This window comes from Thamnophis elegans, chromosome 2, assembly GCF_009769535.1.
Source record: "Thamnophis elegans isolate rThaEle1 chromosome 2, rThaEle1.pri, whole genome shotgun sequence".
NCBI classification, from domain to species: Eukaryota; Metazoa; Chordata; class Lepidosauria; order Squamata; family Colubridae; genus Thamnophis; species Thamnophis elegans.
The window spans coordinates 130,854,498-130,876,790 of record NC_045542.1 but is presented as its reverse complement, the minus strand read 5'-3'; the positions used below and the strand labels follow the sequence as shown (position 1 = coordinate 130,876,790).

The 22,293-nt window shown below is 39.4% G+C and overlaps 1 protein-coding gene and 1 long non-coding RNA gene across 2 annotated transcripts in view; one reads left to right on the top strand and one right to left on the bottom strand.

The window, feature by feature from the left end:
- RYBP (RING1 and YY1 binding protein) overlaps window positions 1-17,587 on the bottom strand; it is a 63,619-nt gene extending 46,032 nt beyond the window's left edge. The window contains exons 1-2 of the mRNA XM_032209420.1: window positions 17,010-17,587; window positions 15,731-15,856 (exon numbers count right to left, since the gene is read on the bottom strand). Of these exons, the coding sequence (XP_032065311.1) occupies window positions 15,731-15,856; window positions 17,010-17,041 (158 nt within the window). The 5' untranslated portion in view covers window positions 17,042-17,587. The remainder of the gene's footprint in view (window positions 1-15,730; window positions 15,857-17,009) is intronic.
- Window positions 17,588-17,712: 125 nt separating this feature from the next.
- LOC116503184 lies at window positions 17,713-19,887 on the top strand. Its single transcript, XR_004254668.1, has 2 exons — window positions 17,713-17,832; window positions 18,827-19,887. It is a non-coding gene; the product is annotated as an uncharacterized LOC116503184 (long non-coding RNA).
- Window positions 19,888-22,293: the final 2,406 nt, after the last annotated feature.

The following is a 22,293-nucleotide window of genomic DNA, read 5'->3' as shown; positions in this document are numbered from 1 at the left end:
GTTGTTAATGTACAACAAAGCAGTATTGTCAAAATAATATGTGCTACAAATTATTTACATATTTTTCTTTTTTTCTCCAATGGGGTTAAAATGGCTCAGTAATAATACAAGAACAAGAAAGCTAATATACCAGATTAGCATTTCCAGAGGAAAGTGTTTCCCTTTTCTGCTAGTGATGTGCTCTAAGTATTCCATCAAGGCGAATGAATGTGTTGATGGACTCCCAAACACAGGGTTTCTGCATGTCAAGTATTGCCTATTCTATTGAAACCTCTGAAACCTCTGGAAGAGAAAGTACTCACATAGAGATCAGTTTCTGAAAAATGTTACATTGCACTCTAGTCAAGTTAAGCAACCAAAATAACCACAGAGAAAGAGCATTGGTCTTACCTGAACGTGTCTTTTCAGAGTAGGGGAGAGAATGGTCACACGTGGGTTTTCTCTTAGCCTGATTGGTCCAAAGACTGAGAGCAAAGCTTTAAATACTGGTGCCTTCCAATCCTGGCCCAGATTCTCGAAGCCGAACGGTACAACTGAAACAACAAAAACAACCACAACCAACCCCGGGAAACACCCGGGCCCTCCCCTTGGCCTCCAACGGAACACAACTCAGGGCGGGTCATGACCACTCCCTCCCCTACTCTGAAAAGACACGTTCAGGTAAGACCAATGTTCTTTTTCCAGAGGAGGGGTAGGGAGTGGTCACACGTGGGAAATACCCAAGCTAAAGTCCCAGGGAGGGAGAACAAGAACCACTAGGGCCCAAGGGGAGCCTCAGCTGCTACCCCCTGCAAGACTCTCCGACCAAAGGACGTGTCCGCAGACGCGAAGGCATCCAGATGATAATGCCGGATGAAAGACGTCGGAGAAGTCCAAGTAGCCGCATGACAGATGTCCTCAAACTGGGCCCTCGTGGCCCACACTGCCGTGGTCGCGGCACTCCTAGTAGAATGGGCCATGATCCCCGTCGGGGCCGGCCGACCCGAAGCCCCATAAGCCTCCACAATGGCCTGATGCAGCCAACAGCCAATGGTAGTTGAAGACCCCCTCGAACCCAGCGTCCCCGGCTGGAAGGAAACAAACAAGGCCTCCGACCTACAGACCCCCCTCGGAACACAGGCCTCCGAAGGCCCCACCGGGACCAGGGCCTAAGGCCTGTGGGGGAACTAGGCCCCAAAAGCCTCTTGCTAGGCCTCACCCACGAGGCAGGCCGAAGTCAAGGCCCCGCGCATGTGGCGACCCTTAAAATGGCCACCGGAACTCCGTGCGCGGGCAAAAAAGCCGGCAATTGAATCAAGCAGCTCAGCCAGGCTTCCAGGAGCCGGAGCCGTGCTGAACTGAGTCGGGGAGAGCCACGCAGGCACGTTCTCCTCACCCCCGCTCGGCCCCACAGCAGCAAGATCAAATTGGCAGTGTGACAGCCGCCGGAGCGATCAGCTGCTCCGCGGGCGACTTGAGCGCTCCACGAGGCGCCGAAGCCGCTGCCGCCGCTTCCTACAAGGAAAGCTGCTCCTCAAGCAGCTGAAGTCTGGAGCTGGCACCCCCGCACTCCCGGGGATAGGGCGAGACTCCGGGCCCACGGGGGGGAGGCCAAACACCCACAGGGCCCTCCCCAACCACCCAAGGCAGAGATCTGTCCCTTGGGGCCTGCACAATTTAGAATTTATAAAACCGTTTTAAATGCCCAATTAAACCAAATGGAAACCAGATTGCAACACAATAAATCCTACCTAATTATTTCTCAACAGTGCTTGGACCAAAAGACAGAGAGAATCTGGGCCAGGATTGGAAGGCACCAGTATTTAAAGCTTTGCTCTCAGTCTTTGGACCAATCAGGCTAAGAGAAAACCCACGTGTGACCACTCCCTCCCCCTCCTCTGGAAAATATACATGCCTTTGGTAGCTATGTGCAGAAAGCACACACATTCAGTTAAGAACAAAATCTTTCCCCTTGGGAATTTTTTTTTTTTTTTAGAAATACTAGAACACAACTTAATTTATACAGCAATATGTTTACATCTAACAATAAAACTTATATAATTAAGTCCCTGCCATTTTGGGAAGAATTGACAAAAAGGTAGTTGCTCTCTTGGCATTTCTAAAAAGCAACACATTCTGTATATGTTCCAATTGCTAATTAATCTGCAAACCTTACATATACTTCAGTTATACCTTACTTAAGGGAACTGATAGGATTATTATTATTTTTTTTAAAAAAAGACAATTTCACTCTAACTGTACAATATGTGTTCTTGTATCCAATTAAACTTTGGAAAGTATGAGATGCCCATTGCCAAAGAATCAATCTAAATGTTCATTCCAAATATTGGAATGAGATCAAACAAGGAAGAAGGATAACTCAGAAAGAAGACAATCAAAAAACACATTTGAACTGGATATAATCATACAAGTAGCAGCAACAACAGTAAGAAATCACAAAATAAAGGATTGAAAGTGGCATTTGTAATGCTGAAGTAGCCACTTAGATCTTTATATCATACAAGACTGAAAGCTACTTTGGACATTTCTATCCAACAAGAGTCAAATCCCTATTCTAAAGACAAAGCCATGAAAATTAAATTCTCACTACATTCAAACATATTTCCAAATAAGGCCCGAGGACAATACTTCCATCAGTATTGGGCTCCCTATTTACACAACATTCAAGAGACATTAATCAGTTTACATAATGCTACATGTTAAATTAAGCACTGTGACATATATATATGCCGTTCAAAATAGATTATTTTAATAAAATCATCAAGCGTGATAGCCTCAGAACACAATTATGTTAAAAATTGCTTTGGGCACACCAATTCTTGTATTTACCTATTCAGAAAAGTGACTTTTAAGATATGGAACATGATCACGTCTAGCCTGAAGCTTTCTTGCTGCGTCATTTATTCATTTAAAATTATACATGACATCTACCTTTATCATTCTGAATGACTTACAAATATTGATACAAGTAACAAGCTATTAAAGCCCAATTAAGAGATTTCAAACACTTTTTAAAAAATTCTAAATAGTTTGAGTAAGAATAACTGTTTAACTTTCCTTAAACTATGATTTGAGACATACAGCTTCAACTTCAATGGCAAACTGTTCTAGGTCTAGCCCTTAACAGAAAAATCAGAATTGGTTTTCTTGCCCACAAAATGCTAAGATTACAAATAAAATAGACAAAGTTCTTGTATACTATACAACCTTTTGGCCATCAGAGATCAGTTCCATGGAAAGGTTTTTCCATGGACCGGAGGGGTCTCACATGCTGCCTGCATCCCGCGGATGCACTTGGGGACCCTGTAGTAAAGCATTGATAGCAGAATCAATTAATAGCAGAAAAGTTCGAGTCTACCTTCAATACTACGTGACTTAATACAATGGTTTTCTCTCTCTTTCTCTCAACTCAAAACTATCTCATAAGTTTATGTGAGGGGAAAAAATAGGAGAAGAGAGAATGACTTTCCTGGGATTGCAGATCTCTCAAAGCAGTGCATGCAGCTCAGAAATAAAATGTCAGATTGTACCGAGTCGCACAGCAATGATAAACATGAACCAAATATGGAAAAGCAAGGACATCAGCCTGGCAACCTTAATGTAGGTTAGTCCAGTCTTAGTGTTCCCCATAGCTACCTATGATTGTAAACATTGGATCTTTAAAAAGCAAGGCAGGAAAAAAATCAATTCATTTGAGCTGTAGTGCTACAGAAGGCTCCTGCGTATTCCTTGGATGTGACTAACAAGCAAGTACTGGAGCACATAACACCAGACATGTCACTTAAACGGCAAAATCATGAAACTGAGTCTCACTTACTTTGACCATAACTTATAGGGGAATTTACTGGAGAAAGCAATTATGCTTGGAAGAGTTAGTGATAAAAGGAAACCAGGCCATCAAAGAACACAGTGGCTGGACACCATCAAAGCTGACACCAGCCAGAGCACAAAACAAACTAGCACCAACAAGTTGGGAATCTATTACTCAGAGAGAAGCACAGCTCAGTCCTGATAATGTATGCATCCTAAATTTTTAAGTCTTAGCTTTGGAATATACAATAACTTTTTTTTTTTTACAAACCATCTTGTTGTCCTACATCCTGGCTTTCTCTGTTCATCGATCCCAGTTTAACCCTTGATTCACTGAGAACTTGGGAGGTGGCAAAAGTGATGCCTGGATCACTACTAGAGGAAAACTTGAAGCAAGCATGCACTAGCACATATATAAACATATATTTCAGACTACCTCGTGCCAGTAAAAAAAGTGAAGTGCTCTTACATTTTCTCCCTTATTGCACCAGAAAGCTATTGATCAGCTTGTTTAGAGTTACAACCTGCTTATGTGGGGCAGAGTTATTGATAGATTTTGTCCCTGGCAGCTCCAACCATTTTCAACAGAACTTTGATGAAAAAGTCACTGAGATTCATCAGTGTCCGACTCTTCATGGGTAGGATCTCTTGATGGAAATTGGGGCTATGTTTTGTTATGTCAGATGCAGTTCCTTCTGACCAGCAGACTCATGAAGCAATAGGGTGCTTGCTACTCTGTCTTTCAGCACTTGTGAACAATATCTATGTTCCTCTCATGGGTGGAAAACTGTGTGTGGTATAGTCAGCGGGACTGAGGAAATAATCAATGTGTTATTGTGAGTGGGGGTGCTACTCTGAAAGAGGTTGTATTATGTCTGCTCCTTAAAAGACATTTCTGGACCCTGCTGTGTTAGACAAATATTACCCTGTCAACAACCTTCCCTTTTTAAGAAATACAAATCTTCCTTGACTTTCAATCACAGTTGGGACCCAAATTCTGGCCGTGAGTAGAACAGTCACTGGCAAGACATCATGTGATGGCAATCTTGGAACTCCCAGTTGTGGTTGGTAAGTGATCTTACAGATTGTTAAGCAGATAAAATCCCAGGTAAATAGTATGGGGTGCCTTAGTGGGGTAGGGAAAACCCTGGGAGGCCTGGCACAAGCCGCACAATATCACCTTTCTCCTCAGGAGCTGAAAATCCTCCCTGCAGATTTTTAACCACTGAACAAAGTGATACTCACATGCTGCCTGCAAAGGCATCCCATATCCTTTGCCTTACTACTGCCTCTCCTCTCAGGAGCTGAAAATCCTTCCTGACAAAAATCCAAGAGGGAATCCCTCTGGCCTCTGAAGGCTAGCTGAAAGAGCTCCCTGCCAAAGGATTCCAGTTCTGTGCAATTAGGCATGAAGGATTTCAGTTCCATGCAAACAGGAACACAGCTAAGGAGGAGTCCCCTCAGCAAGTGGAAACACCCTGGAACCTTGAAGGACACTCGGCAATTGGTCAAACGTATGAACAAGCACCCCAATCACAATCACATGACTGTTAGGGATGTGTGTGTAACATTCTGTAATGGTCAGATAAGCAAACTTTCATTCAGACCATTGTTAAATGAGTGATTGTAAGGCAAGGATACCTGTACTGAAAATGGAAGACAATTAAAAAGTATCCTAGAGAAGATGGTTATCTGGATACTTTTTAATCAGAGTTCAGGTTTGTGCATAAAACACAAGATGCGGCATCATGATAATAGACACTGTTTGTTAAGAGGAGGGAAGAAATATGCCCTTTTATTCTTTTCAGAACCTATGGTTGCTTTTATTACCAAACATGGAATTCTTCTATGCTACTTATAGAAATTGGGGATTGGGGCACTGTGCTTCAGAGGTTTCACTCCTGTTTCAGTTGGTGGAAATAATTACAGGACAGGAAAGATAGTACAATGGTCTCCAATATGTTTCTCCATAGTTCAATTCTCTTCCCTCTATATTAAAACATCTGTATATTCAGGGTACAGCATCGTGAAAATGCTGCATTATGACCCCAGGACACAAGAAATACAGTCAAAACCTTGTACCAGGTGTGAAGACTTTTGGGGTCTGGTTGCAAAGAAACAGGCTGAAACTGAACCCAAGCAAGATCAAATCTGTACATTGGTTCTTGAAGGAGTAGCTAGCATTTTTCCTGAGGCAGCAAATATCTTCCTGGACTCATGGTTATTGCTGGATAGACAGGTGAGGGCCTTATTGGTAAAGAACAGTGGTGGGTTCCTACCACTTCGGCCTAGTTTGGCTGAACCGGTAGTGGTATGGCGGCCTGGGTCGCTGGAACTGGCAGAGACCCAGGCCTGCCATGCCCCCAAACTGGTTCCCTCGTCACCACTGTCATCTTGCTTTTTAGTTCTGCACATGCACAGAACAATTTTAATTGCATTACACATGTGCATTCAGCACACATTCATAGTGCACATGTACGTAAAGTGTGTGAGTAAACCAGCAGTAAAGCCAGACAGAACCCACCCCTGGTTTAAAATGTTGAACTTCAGACAACTCTCGGTGCTTTATATAAGAAAAATATTGCACTAATGAACTGTTTTGTAATATTCAAAGAATGTTTTCTGAACAACTTTCTTGGAGAGAGACTTTGTTGATTCATATCAGAATTTTTGATTTTATTCTAAGAAACTTGCTTTGAAATATCACAATTATATATGAATGTATTTGCTAAATAGGTTTGAGATGATATAGCAAGCACACAATCATATAATCAAGTTTCTATATTACAATCTTACAGCCACATCAATTTTTTTCTCAGTTATTCTGGTAAACATTCAATTGATATTTTTGTTTATTATTCAGAAAAATTCAGACCAATTGTTTACTAAAATATACCTTCTTTTTAAAATGAAATGGTTTTTATTTGTTCTATATTGCAAAACTGTTGTCTAGTATAGGTGAGTAGAACCTGCATACCTAACCTATGACTTTTTACCATAGGTCAAAAGTTTCTTGTTATGGAAGAAATATACACTTTACCAAATGACTTGTATTTTTCAAGAGATCCAATGATATATAGAGCCACTATATAAGCTCATGAAGTAGATTGTTGAGGTTCCTCATTTGTAAGCTGGAAAAAAAAAGATCTACAACAACTAAGCCTAAATAAAAACAAATCGTTTTCCAATCAAATGACCCAGATTAAGACTACTGCTTTCAGGTCACTTGGCTGGTTTCTTCTTTCTATGAAGCAAAAGAGACCTACAACTAAGCCTAAATAAAAACAAATAGTTTGCCAATCAAATGACCCAGTTTAAGACAACTGCTTTCAGGTCACTTGGCTGGTTTCTTCTTCCTATAAAGAAATCACTTGAAATTCTATTTAGATTCTCCAAAGATACAGTAATGTATAGATAAACAACATTTATGTACCAAAAAATGGGGGGAAAGTGAATTGAGAAAAAGAGGGGAAGATTGAAAAAGGTATAGTTGGATGAAATTAATTACATCCTCAGAGAGGGGGGGGGAGAGAGAGAGGGGGAGAGGGAGGGGGGAGGGAGAAAGAGAGAGAAAAAGAGAAAGAGAGAAGTTTCAAGAATAAAAGACAACAACTGGGTATGATGTGGTGGAAGCAAGAATGAAAATATATTGAGAAGTATAAACTAAATTTAATTTTATTCTCTTTTCTGTTATTTTCTGCCTTTAATTTGCTTTTTCTCGTTAGTTATCACTCTTCTCCATCTTATATAATACTGCTTATTCCAAAAAGGAATGGCGTAATAGATATGTACCTATGCATAAATTCAGAATAAATATAAACATAGAAGAGAATAACTCCAGGGAACATTTTGAATACTTTTAGTGTTATCTAAACAGGTCATTTTCAAAACAACACTTTATACTATTAAGAGGTGTAGGTTTTAATTCAGCTAGCCTATTAATTTTAGGGTACAGTGGTGCAGTACTTTTAGATGTTATAAAAAATTGAAAAAAATGTTTTCTTCCTCTTCCAAATATTCCCATAACAAACCCTGATAAATAGTTGGGAAAAATATTTCTTATATAAAAGCACTTTATGATTAAGACATAGAGATAGCATCCAGGAGATGAGAGATACATGTCTGTTTTATTTAGGGTGTGGAAACATGCTCTCATGTGAAAGAAACATGAAGAAAATATGCTTATGTTTAGTTGTTTTTAAAAATATTAAAAATTAAATCTACAAAGAATGCAACATAATAGACTTAATTTGTAGAAGAGCAGGCAGAGCTGGGGGAGGAATTAAGCACACCATCAGTTTAGAATTGTTATGTTACCGCAAATGGACCATGTTCAACCTCTTGAATTCTGTTGGTCCTTACCTGGAGCTAATTTAGTACTGAACTTTACTTGACTAGATTCTTGTGTATAGGCTTAAGCAATAAATCTTTTGAACTGCAACTTGACTTGTATAATTGTGCCCGACAAATTCTTGACTAAAGTTTACTTCTTTAAAAATGCAAAGGCTTTATATTTTAATTCACATGCTTCTCCATTATGCTAATCTTAATTCCACTGAACTTTTATTTTGATGATTGCTACACTAAATATAGATACTTAGTTATCTATAACTAAATCCAAAAGTGATAAGTCCATTTAAATAAAGAACATGAAAGTTTCTTTGGGGTCAAGGACATACAGGTTTTTGTATAACAAACTGAAGACCCCAAATCAAAAAACTGAATGGTGCCAATATGGAAAAACTCCTATTTATATACTACTAAATTATTTTTTCCATCTTTCCCAAACTTTTATTTTTTACCTATAAACAAATACTACTTAATTTATCCTCCACCTGTAAAATAAACTTGCCTTAAAATAAATTGTTCTCCTCTATAATAAATTTTAGATAATTATGCAGCAATTCTGTGACACATACTGAGTTGATATTTCAATTTTGAACAATGCCATCCGCTGCTGCTTTCTGAGTTATCAGTGGAGATTAGCTGAATGGCTTCATGTGGATAGTTTCTTAACTCCTGAAGTTAAAGCATCTGTTGGGAAGCACTCTGCCTTCAAGATTCAGAGAACAAGAAGGAAGTATATGACTAACAAATAGCCATTCAGTGTCTCCTTTTGTTTCTAACCTGATCTCAATTAATGAATTTGTTCTCTAAGGTTCTGGAAAAGCATTGTTTCTTACACTACATAATGATGAAACTATCTAAATGAGCAGGATTATTAATTTTATCTTGTACTTTGAAACCAGCTTAGGGGACTTGTCAAAATACTATTCAACAGTCAATTAAAATATACACTTTACACACATATCTCTAGGTATACTATAATCAGTGCTAATAATGATCTTAATTCCCTCACCATATTATACTGCTTATGCTCAAGGTTACCATTTTCAAAGCATAATACAAGTATAAAAATACTACTTTAAATCAATTTATTCAAAACAGCTATTCTGTTTTGTGTGTGTGCATATATAAACAAATACATAAGCACAAAGAAAAAATATTTCCTAGTTGTAGCAGCATAATAGAAAAATATTATTTATAAACAATAACTAAATCCAGTCAACATAAATTTAAGTATTGTTAATTCAATGTTAATTTTCAAGGAGAAATGTCTAGCGGTACAATATAGTTCACCAGATGGAAGAGGAATCAGAAAGTATGATATGAAGTCATAGGGGAAATGTTTCCAAATTTGTTTCCCCCCTCCTCCCTATTTTTCCCAGTTGACTGGTCACTTATTGTTAGTCAGCTCTCCCCATCCCCCAAGCACTCTTATCTCTCTAGACTAGTTGAAATTAGTTAAGAACACCGAAAGATATAAACTGTTGAAAGAGATAAACAAAAGACCAGTTTTCATAATAGAAATGTTACTATTATCCATTCACGTGCCAAACAATATTAACAGCAGAAGTACTATTTATCTAAAAGTCAAAACTAAAAGCTGTTCCTTGCACATACCACATTCTTTGCTCCTATCATTCAAACATATGAACCTAGATCATTCAGTATTACAAAGTATTTTTTTAAAAAAGCTTTAACAATTGTTGCTGAAAGTTTCAAAATCCAATGTAGTTTCTAACTTATAAACATGGCTAACTTCAGAAATTTCAAGTATTTTTACAATATTATATTTTCAAGCTCCAAAAAAACAAGGTGAAAGTCTAAAATGATGAGCACCATGTCTCCAATGTTTTTCAACTCGTGTTTTCATTACCTCCTTCAATTTCTAACTTGCTCTGATTTTCTTTATATACTTGATTGTAATAAAGCAACTTCTACTGCAATATTACTTAAAATAGTTATGAAACAAGGCTGCTTTCCTTTTTCCTCTTGTTAACAGGTAATCCTCCACTTACGACCATCCATTCAATGATTATTTGAAGTTATGGCAGCTCTGAACAGAGGAATTTGCAATAGGTCCCTGAAGTTATAGCTATTGTAGTGCCCCCAAGATCATGTGGTAAAAACTTGGGACAGCTCTTCCCACCTACCTATCTCTCCCCATATATATGCCCCATTGGCAGCCCTGTGCTTGTTGATCCTGGAAGCCTGCATGTTCTGCATTCATGGGCTCTGCCGCCCTTGCAGCTCTTGCTGCTCCCAGCTGTCCTTTACCATTTTCTTCCTGTCACTGCTGACAAGGCATGCCTAGCCTGCCTTTGTGAACCAACTGCTGGCTTTCCAGGCCTTCTTCCCAAGATTGAGCCTGGCCCTTTTCTAAATTGCAAGTGGCCATATTTAAATTGCATATACCTTTTCTGAGGCTTTGGAAACCAGGTGCACAAAAGAAGGCCCCAGCTGCCCCAGTGTGCAAGAAGGGCCTGGCTAGAAGAATCTTTGTTTGGCATTGGCACAGGTAAGAGTCTTTCTTTCATGCACCTTCCCTTAAAAAAGGAGGTGCATAAAAGAAAGACTCATGTTGCTAGCATGAAAGAAGGACCTGGCTAGAAGGTGCATGAAAAAAGAACCTCTTCATATGAGGCTTTCTTAAGGTTGAGCATGGTAGTTACTTTGCAAGACCTGGAGAAGATGACCCTTGCGAAAGGTCAGGGAAAGCAGGCCTGGTCAAGTTAAAGGAGTAAGAAGATAGTGAAGGTCAGTTGGGGCAGTGAAGCCCAGGGCGGTAGAGACCTTGGTGTTCAGGGTGGCAAGGGCAACTGCAGTTAGGACCAGGCTAGGGCTTCTCAGGGTATTTGCACTATGCTATTGGGGCTTCTCAGGGTATTTGCACTATGCTATTGGGGCATCTCAGGGTATTGCAGGTTTGCACCGTGCTGTGGGAGCTTCCCAGGATGCAGCAGCTTTGTATTATACTGCTGGAGCTTCCCAGGATATTGCTTTACACTGGACTGTTGGGGCAGTTGGTGCCACGTGGCTGGGGTGGGCTAGGGTAGCTGAGGCTTCCAGGAGTGTGTGTGGCTTTGCTACGGCACAAGGCAGAGTGCAGGATGGCCAAACAGACAGAAATGGGGAGCTGATAGATGGGTAAGGGGGAGTTGAAGAGGAGGCAGCCCCTTACTTATGAAGACTTGGGACTAGGGGAGAACAAATCTCAAAATGGCTTATATTGAGGTGGATCCTCAACTAACAACTGACAGAATTTGCTTAATAACAACAACAGGGAGTCTGGGATTGCCACCACCAAGCGATACAGTCATGTGACATGCTTTATGACTGCACCATTTAGTGATAGAAATTCCATTGGCAATTCCATTGGCAAGAGCCAAGGTGGCGCAGTGGTTAAATGCAGCACTGCAGGCTACTGCTAGATCAGCAGGTCAGCGGTTCAAATCTCACCGGCTCAGGGTTGACTCAGCCTTCCATCCTTCCGAGGTGGGTAAAATGAGGACCCAGATTGTTGGGGGCAATATGCTGACTCTCTGTAAACCGCTTAGAGAGGCCTGAAAGGCCTATGAAGCGGTATATAAGTCTACTGCTATTGCTATTGCTATTATTCTCATAAAGAATCACTATCATTTTAATATAATCACTGTTGTACTGTATATTTTAAAAATAATTTGAAAATGTAAAATTTATCTTTGATTTTAGATTAATATGTTTACATATTTGAATAACATGTTTATATATTTGAATGGAAGTATTAAACATGCTTCTGATATTTAAAACGTGTAAGATGATCAGAAACTTGTATAGAGATGTAACGTATGATTATATTTCCTTCTCATATCAATACAACAAATCCTTATTTTAATCCTTATTTTATACTTATTAGAACACTGCAGAATTTCCTAAATTTAAAAAAAACAAGCAATGCTTTCACTTTTAGTCATAAATGCCAACACATCAGCATATCAAAAATATATTAGAGAAAGCTAAAGTTAGAGTATCAATATACAACATCTCTCATAACTCAGTTCAAAATCGATAAACAAACATACAAAACTATATAAAACTATAGTAAACCAATACTTAACTGATCTGGTCTACAATATGTGGCCTGCATTAATTCTCCCTTATTGTTAAAGGAGTATGAAAAACACAACAAAATATTACACTGGGTAAGAAGTAGATTGCTCTAATTCATACATCCTGTAGTTGTTGCCATTACCTAACACAAAAAGTAACTCTAACTTCAATTCAGATTTACACATCATTTGTCCACTCCTTATTCACAGCATATCCCTGTACTCCTCTTCTTCTAAATGCTACACATGGATTACACAACGCTATACAAGACATCTTCTCTAAATAGCTCAATTAATGCACAATATCACTACCCAATCTTCAGGGATTTTTAAAATTCCGGCATAATCAACAGGTGGGGGGGAAGCACAGGTGCAAGAATGCAATTCTATGCATACTATTTGAGGTGCCTGTAAGAAAGGCAGGTCACTAATCAAATACATAAAGTCACATTAACTTCTCTGTATAATTTTGGAGGAAAGGATAGAAAAGTCTATCTGCATCAATCCAATTTCACAGTTCTAAATCTTCTCTCTCAGTAATATCACTCAATTTGTTAAAGATTTATATTAATACAAAGTGGCTGAATTAGATTTTAAATTACCTTAACAGGCAACTTTTCTGTATGAAAACAAGCAAACCAACTGTTGCATTAGATGTAAATATTCTGAGTAATAGTCAACTAGTGTGGCATTTTTGTACTTTTAAGTATCTATTTAAAAATAATTAAAAATTCCCCTAGAAAAAACTGGCGTCATATACAGTAACTCATAATTCCAAGCCACAACCAAAAACTCATATCTAAAGTTCAGATACATACTGTTATTTAAAATGTTTGCCATATTCAGTTTCACTCTATGATAGTTAAAATTATATAAAACGTCATGAGTATCATTGCAAATAATTGTTACCTCAAAATTGTTTTATTTCAAAAAAACTTATTAAATGTATTATACCAATAAAGAAGAAGTCTTGGAATTTAGTTATACAGATATGGTGATCAGCTTCTGTATCTCACAAGGAAACATTTTGTCAGCTGTAATATGGGAGGGCTTGAAGTTTGTTTTACTTCATAAATGTAATTGCTCATGAGAATGAAATCTCCATAATAAAGTCTGCCAGTCCTATAGAAAGGGCTTACAATTATTGACCTCAAACACTATATATCTAATATACAGAGAAATCGCAATTAACTACCAAAATAAAATAAATTAAATACAAGACTGTACTTATAATATTCAAAAAAGGGGGGGGAACTATGGAGAAAGTTTAGACAGCAGTCCTGTATGCGAAGCATACTGAAATAGGTCATGGAATGAGGGGGTAAGTACTTCATATGAATTATCAAACCTGTACAAATGACTCATTTAACTAACCCAAAGGGTGTTAGATATTGCCCCTAACAGACACAATCTTATTATGGACTATATTTATCTGAGTTATATTTACCCAGGTTACCTGAGGAACTGACTCTCCACAATTATATCTGCATGTGCTGCTAGGTTTGGCAGAGAGGGCATACTTTGTATCCCATCTGCTAGGGAGTTACATTTGGTGGTCCCAGGAGGTGGGTCCTCTCTGTTGTAAGGTCAGCCTCTGAAATCTTCTCTCCCCCCCGCCCCCGCTCCCAAAGTGAGGTTAGTTTCACCCTGTTAATGTTCCCTAAATCCCTCAAGACCAGCTTTTGTCATTATGCTGGAGGTCCCAGGGGACTGGGGATATTTTTAGATGGTTCTTTTCTTCATTAATAATATTTCCTATATATGATCATTTGCATTTTCAAGAATGATTTTTAAGAATCATATTTTAATAATGATTGCTTTTATATAGTTTTATTTTATTGTTGTATGTCATCCAGAATCCTCTGTTGTGAAATGGGCAGTTATATACGGTAGATTTATTTTTAAAAAAATACATATTCATTCCCTGCTCAATTGTTTTGTGTATCAAAAAAACCCCTCTTGCTGGGCAATTAGTTGATCTTTCTTATTCCTGAGACAAACCCAAACAGACAGAACTTATGAAAACTCCTGTCCATTTCCTCAGTGGGCTCTTACACAACCCTGCAAGGAATGTGTGAAAGAGACAGAAAAAGGTGATGGTAGATAAGAATCTACCATGAGGCAGAACCAAGTAATATCATATCACAACTGAAACAATACTCCAAAGCAGGGTGGAAGTAAAGAATAAGAAAATAATTGGAGGTAATAGCATTCCAGCCTCCTTTGTAGCAGCTAAAGCTAAAGGATAGATCCACACAACCTGTGACATGTGGTACCAGGATTCAAAGGTGATTTTCTTGATTGGAAGAGAGGTCTCAATTATGCACAGTGTAAACACAAACACATACTATATCTATCCAAAAGCTGGTTGTCTATCCCCAATAAATGCAAACTAAAATGCTAATCTTAAAAATATTTTACTAAAGGAACAAATGAATATCAACAAGTTTGAAAACAAGAGCTACAGGTGGATTCAGACAAGTATTGCTTTTTTTACAATACTTACTTTCACAAGGTTAAATCAGTTCTGTTTACAAAAGTACAAGACTTGCAAAGATAAAGGCACTATCTACAGAGATTATTCAGAAGATGCCAAAAGACTTCATGTCACATAAAGTTTTCACTCTTGTAGAAGGATTTTGTATGATTAAATAAATATCCAAATATTGTGAACACATTCTGAGCTGTTCCAAGTCACAACTCCCCAAATAATCTGCTGCCTAAAAGTTTAAACTTCACACAAATAACTATTTCACTAGAAATAATTAACATAAAAAGTGTGCAGCAACACATGCCAATACTTTCATCATAAAAAACCCTGTGAGGATACAGAATAGGTAACCTCTAAACTTAATTATCTGAAAGAAATATCAGTAACAACTTTAGCCTTTTGAAAGAATTTCCAGCAATCTAGATAACAATCAGAATAAGAGAAAGGAAACCCCAAGTTCTCATAAACCTATCATTTCTACAGCACTGCTGTAAATATCATATACTTTTATATCTAGTATTTATACTTTATACTATTCTGAAATACTAAGCTGTAGTATTTCACATAGAACATCCAGTATACTTAAAATACACAACACAAATCTGAATGTTTATATTCTTCTTACTGTACCCATACAATTCCACATCCAAATATATTGATAAATTGAAGATGTTAATGCCCCTTTCTCTTATCACCTCTTATTTTATTCAGCAGTGTTCCTGAAACCAAAATGACACATAAAAAAACCAAGCTTCTAATTATACCTAAATGTCCCAAGAAATACTCAGTAACTTTTGACTTAAAAATAGGCCATATTATTAACAATATCAAATATTATACCTTTACAAATATTCAATTTTATTAAAAGGTCACAACACAAAATACCAAATTTAAACACCTTTCTCTTCCAGTTATTTCATGCTGCTACCATTATGGTAAACCAATAAGTCAACTTTATTACAATTAAGAATGGAGATATTTCAATATGACTATGTACCTTGTAGAGGTGCCTTTCCTGACATCACATATGCTGCATTTGAAGGCTTCAGCGCTGTTTCTAAAGGTGCAGACACTACAATCCCAAAAACCTTCATCAGCTACAGGTTTAGCTTGCCTTTTGGGTCTTGAGAAGTGCATATATGAAGAAGGGTAAAGAAGGAGAGAAGAAATAAAATGTGTTAGAAACAAGATAATAAAACAAGGCTATTTCATGTTACATTCTGCTGGCCTGCTTTTCTTTTCCTCTGGCTAAAAAAGTAATCACATTTTTTGGAAAGAGGTAAAAAGGGAGGGGGAGCAGGAAGAGGTTCAAAACATTTATAAACCTGAACTACACTCTGCTTCACTCTCACCAAATACATATTCTGCTTTCCCCCATTACTATATCCCTGAGTGAGAGAGGAAAGGATAACATTTCCTCTCAATCTTCAATCCCAAGACAATCGATTTTCACTCAACACGGAGTACCAGTGAATCTAGAAGGGAAGGGAAAAGGATGGTGAAAGGCATCTGAGAGGGCTTGAAACCCTCCCTCTTTTTTGGTGGGGAGGGGGAGCTTAATTGTACTTTAAAGGATTGTAGGCGTGTCCCTCCATGCGCCCCCTCTGTCTGTCTGTCTGTCTCTCTCTTTTACCTTGTTAAATCTCCCTTTGTCTGGAAGAAGTCAGTGTGAGGAGATGTATGTGTGTGAAAAGAGAGTGAGGAGCCGCCATAGCTGCTCTAACACCAGATTAGCCCTGGCACCGACACACATACACACACACATATACACACACACAGAGGGACACAAACATTTGCTCTCAGCTTTGCTTTTTACACACTCCCTCCATCTTAAGAGCCACCCTGGGCACCGAATGCAGCCTCCCCCCACCCCCTTACGTCTTACCACACAAGGAGCTTCCAGCTTCCCCTCCTCTCCACCCAACACCATTGGAAAAAAAAGGAGTTTTACCGTACCTGGCTGGGAAGGAGGCAAGCAAGCAAACAAATAAGGCTCTCTTCCTTACCCACTTCCTCCATCTTAAAAAACCCCTCCTCTACCACCACCACTACTACTACTACCACCACCACCACTACTACCACTCTGTGGCCTAGTCCCCACACGCAGCGCCTCCCCAGAGCATAAGGCGGAGGTGGGTGCTCTAGCTGGCACCCGCGCATACTCCTTTCTATTCCCTTTCCACACTCCCTCCATCTTAGGAGAAGCCCTCTCTCTCTTTCTCTTTTTTTAAAGCCCGCTTCTCCAAAGCGCCTCGACTTCTTTCCCCCTTCCTCACCTGGTCGGGCTCTTCTTGTCGCCCATGGTCATGGATCGGTGGAGACGGGGCCCCCTCTCCTCGCCTCCTCGCGCACCCGGAGCGGAAGGCAACGGGGCTGAGTCCTCCGACCAGCAGGCTCCGGCGGCTCCTCAGCAGCCGCCGCCGCCGCCGCTCCTGCCGCTGCCAGGCTCCCGCTCCAGACTAGGCAGCGCAGGGAGCGCAGCCCCGCTCTTCTTCCCCTCCCTCTCTCTCTCTCTCTCTCTCCAAGCTAGGCAAGCACGGCTACAGCGGGCGGAGCTCGCGGCCCTCCCCGGCCAATCCGGGCAGCTCGGCCTTCGGCTACCGCTGGCGCGAGGGAAGGGGAACGTGCAGCACCCCCTCCCTTCCACCTCACACACGCGCACCCCCTTCAAAGCCCGTCAGTCGCGGCGGCGGCGGGCCAACGGCTCCCTCGGCGACGAATGGAGGTCGCCCCGATTTCGTGCGAGAACCGAGAGGAGCGTGTCGTCGTCGTCGTCGTCGTTTGGGCGGCGCCTGGCCACCCACAAGGCCAGCATGTGACCCCGCCTCGGTTCAGCCGCCTGCCGCTGGGAGCCGAGAGGGTGGCCGGTGTGCGGGTCGGATCCGTCCTCCTGGTGAAAGTGGGGCGGGGAGGGAGAGTGGGGGGGGGGAGGTGGAGTAGTGAGAGGGGAAGGGAGAGGCGTTCGCTTCGCCTTCCCCTCTGTTGGTGTGCCTGCGCCTCGAGAGTGGGGAGAGGGGGAAGCAAGTGTGAGGAGTCGGTCGCAAGAGGACGCGGAGGAGCCCGCCGCGTCTCAGAAGTTGCTGGCCCCTTCGCGCGAAGGTGCTTTCAAACTGTCGCCCGCCTGTCAACGCCCGCGTCGTCTAACCCCGGATTTATCCCGTTAAAGCGTGTCAACCTGGCTCGCGCCGTGGCGGCTGCCCTCTCTGACGCCCGAGAGGCCAAGCAAAGACTGGGGGGGGGGGGCGGTCCGGCCGACGGGTTAACGTTAGAGAAGGAGGAAGCAAGCCCCCTCCCCCTCTCTTTAGCTCCGCTGGAACATGAATTGAAGGGAAGACGTGCCCACCACACCTTGATCCTCCGGACTGTGTGATTACTCTGCTTCCTCTGGAAACTACCTCCCCAAAAAGTAGGGGTGGGGGAGTGCGTGCCAACGCTCACATACACTTGGTTTAGCCACAAGTACCACAGCCTCTACAGCAGTGGTTCCCAACGTGGGGACCCACGCCCCACGGGCGGGCAATTTGATTTTTAATGGGGGCAATTTGAACCTTGTTTAAACCAAGTTAATGGCCTTTTAGGCTTCCTCCCCGTGAGTACAGTTCACTTTTTGAGTAAAGTAAGAATTATGTGTGGGGGGGGGGGCATTTTAAAGATGCTTAAGTGGGGCATGGCCAAAAAAAAGTTGGGAACCACTGCTGTAGAGGTTTTTTTTCAGTTGCCTTTTCTGGGAATTGAGAAATGTGTGTCAACATTTGCTCTTCCTGTGTCATTCATTACCTGCCCCCCCCCTCCCCGCAGCATTCAAGGTTACTCTGCAACCAGTCCTGGATACACTGGGTGAATTGCATCATTCACGTCGATGAATTTCAAATTGACAATCGTGGAAAGCTTTTAACCAATTCAGGTGGTTAAAATGCAGCAAATTTTTAAATTTATGCCGTCTCAGGATTAAATTGCCAGTGATATATTAATAGGTCATAACAGGAGACCCATGTCAGCCTAGCTGAAAAAAGTCCAGTGGAGGAAAAAAAACTTATCACCTTTTCTGACTTACACATATTACTAAAATGCAAACCCTTCTGATTTATGGCAGATACATTTATCCCAAGTTTGCTTGTGAACGAAGTCTGAAAACTTTGTCATCAAGACCATGAAGACACTGAATCCACAAATCACAGAGGAGAAAGAATATGCCACCAAACTAGCATCTCAAAGAGCTGCTCAGTTTCCCTCAGAAATTGTATCTCTTGCATATATTTGTTTATTGCCAACTAAGCTAGCTATTTATTTATTTATTTATTTATTTATTTATTGTTTATTTCCTATCAGTCTGATATCTAAAGGATGAGAGGCTTCATCCATGAGTATTTTTTCCTCTCAATGTAAGGTTTTGTAACATGTAATTTTGGAGTGTAACTTCCAGAAAATCCCCAAAATTTACCTGAAAATGAAATATCTCACTATCACATAACAGGACAATTATTAAAGCCAATTTAAAAATTGTCTTATTTTTTGTCATCCTAAAATGTATAATTATCAGGTAATTTAAATTTCTATTTATTCTTGCTTTTACTTTATGAAATAAAGTGGAGTATAAAACAGTATTTTTCACTGCTAGAGATTTTTTATGTATAACATTCTAATTTTAGCAGAAATCAGTCATTGTTTTGTCTAGATTTCCTTCTTCAAAAAACATAGCATGATTTACCAGCGGAGGAAAAATGTAGTTTCCAGAAGTATCCTGTGATGCTCCTCCGAGTTCAACAGTGTCTTTGGACTGTTTTCATTCTCAAATATCAATCTGAGATTTATTAATCTTCTCTAGAAGAAGAAAAGTATTCTGGAGATAAAATATGTAGTATACTCTCTGAATATTCACTGTCACAAACTCAAAGACCAAGTATGACACAAAATCTATGATTAAAAAAAAACAAGGAAGAAAAAAATAATTAAAACTTGCCATATGGACATTTACAGAATCTAGTTACACCAGCAAGCTTACCAAAAATTGACAGATTCTAATGTGTTTCAGAGGTTTAAGAGATTTGCCAATATCATAACCACAGTTAAACATTCCTGTGCCAGTATAATTATGCTACCTCATGGTGCCAAATAGAGGTGACTTTTATGCATCCACTTGTGTATATTATAAAAATAGACAACCAGAACAGCCTTTTAATTTTAATGCTTAATCCAGATTTCAGCCTGCTTTTTCTATGGTTAAAAGCACAACTAAACAAACTTCAAGTGGAATTTAGTTACAGTTCTATGCAACTGATATGTAATTCTCCACATGTTTGTGTAAACCAAATGTTTATTACTTACCAAAAAGAATATTGTTTTCATAAACTTATATGCCTAATGAAGCATGCAAAAATGAAATAAAATTATACATATACCAAGGTCTACATGTATCTCAGTTTTATACATAATTAAAATAGGGCTTAATCTCAAATAGGTGTTTATAGGTTGGAACCTAAGGATTTTGTGAAGATTCTTGATTAGCATGATGTCTCAATGATTTTTTTTTTGAAAAAGAATCTTTTCATGACCCACTGGAACCTCTGGTAATTAATATGATCCATCAAAAGGAAGACCCAAGAGCCTTAAGACTTGAGTCCCAATGTAGACGTTTTAGGCTGGAAGTGTTTGGTGTAGGTGCAGCACCCTCTTCCCACTTGAATGTGTTTAGCCTATATTTAATACTTTATAATTTTAATTGTTCTCATTTATAATTAGTTTCTATATTGCTATTTTTATTACTTGTAAGCCATTCAGGGTTACTGGACAGTGAGCTGGGTAGCATATAAATTTAATAACATCAACAACAATAACAGCAACAATTGAATCATTGCTTGAACGCCGTTGACAAATTCAGCATCGGTCAATTGCAAAAGGCGACTTTACTGAGAATTGCTGTGACAATATCTGTAATGCCATCAAAAATCCACATCTGCTTACCCCGTCCTTGGTAAGCCTCAATAGATAGACAAAAATGCCAAATTCAGTCTGAGCATCTGGCTGACTGTGATAATAATAATAGTACCTGTTGGTTTCTGTGAAAATACAATTCAAGTATTAATTAAGTAAATATGGACAACAGCTGACAACTTCTAATTTTATTTTGAGAGCAAATTCTGGATGCTGTTTGTCCTGATTCAGTTCTTCTGTGTGATTACCTTCTCCATAACAAGCAGACAGGCAGCAAAGAAGAGGCGGACAGGTAGCTAAAAAGTGAAAATAAAGAGCACCAGTGCCTGCTGCCTTGGTTACATATGCATCTGTCCAAAGGAAAAAGAAACACTTTACAATCATATTGAGCCTATGTATAGAAGAGACATGTAAGTGGATTAAAGTCTTGCAAGTTGCATAACCAACTAGACTCTATACTACCTGCAAACCATGATGAATATAACAGAAAAAGGAAATTTGAGAAGGAGAAGAGATTGAAAAGCAGGTGAATGGAAGACAAGAACAGAACTAAAGCAGAAACTGCTTTATTTTTTTATTAACTAAAACTGGTTTTGCTATCAGGTCTAGGGACCTCAGGGGACTGGTGAATTAGTGAGGCCGTTCCGTTTGTTTTTATACTTTTTAAAATATTTGTAACAACAATAATACTAATTACTTGAGATTTTTATTGTCTGCCTAATTGTTTTGAGCTTTGTTATATGATTTACTTGTTTTGTGATATAGATGGCTATATGAATTTGACAAATTAAAACTCAAAACTTTTTTTTAAATGAAGAGAGAGAGAAAAAAGAGAAGTAGCATAGATAAGCTGAACTTTGATAAATATATCACATTGGTACTTTCCATGAAAGATAAAACTAAAGGCTATATATAAGAACCAATAACTAGTTATCTGGAAGAGGAAAAAAACAGGAACTCATGGAAATTTCGGCAATTGTCAGAAATAAATAGGGAAGATCCACATGTTCTAAAATCAGATAAATTCAAGAATGGCAGAGTTGTATGAAAGATTCAGTGTGCATTCAGAAGAGGAATGCTTTCATGTGCTTTTGGCAAATGGCAAGTTCCCCAGTTGTCCAGCTGGTGAATCTTTCAGAGTTGTTTGGGTAGTCAGTCACTATAAGAAACTGACCTTGAACTCTTGTTTTGCTCTTCTTTGCAGATGGCATATTATAAAACTAAATAAAAAGATTTCACAAAGAAACTAGAACTCTATGGATAAGATTATTTGTTTTACCCATGATGCAAACCTTCTGAAGAAGAAATACTATACTAATGAGAAATTGTGTCCAGGAAGAGATTTAGACAAGGCCATTCAAATAACAAATAATGCTAATTCATACCCTCCTTTATGTTAAACTTCATTCTATACAAATGCAGAATAACTGTGAGATGAACTAGAATGTCTGGGCAGACTACAAGAACAATAATTTATTATTTGAAAAGTTGTGGCGTTTTTCATTACAACATTGAGCTTTCATAGCAAAAGATTAATTACGTAGTTCTTCAGTCTTCTTTGTTTCTTAGCAAATATTATAACATTAGACACTGAAAGCCTGCCAGCCCTTCTTACAAGAGTGTAATTTC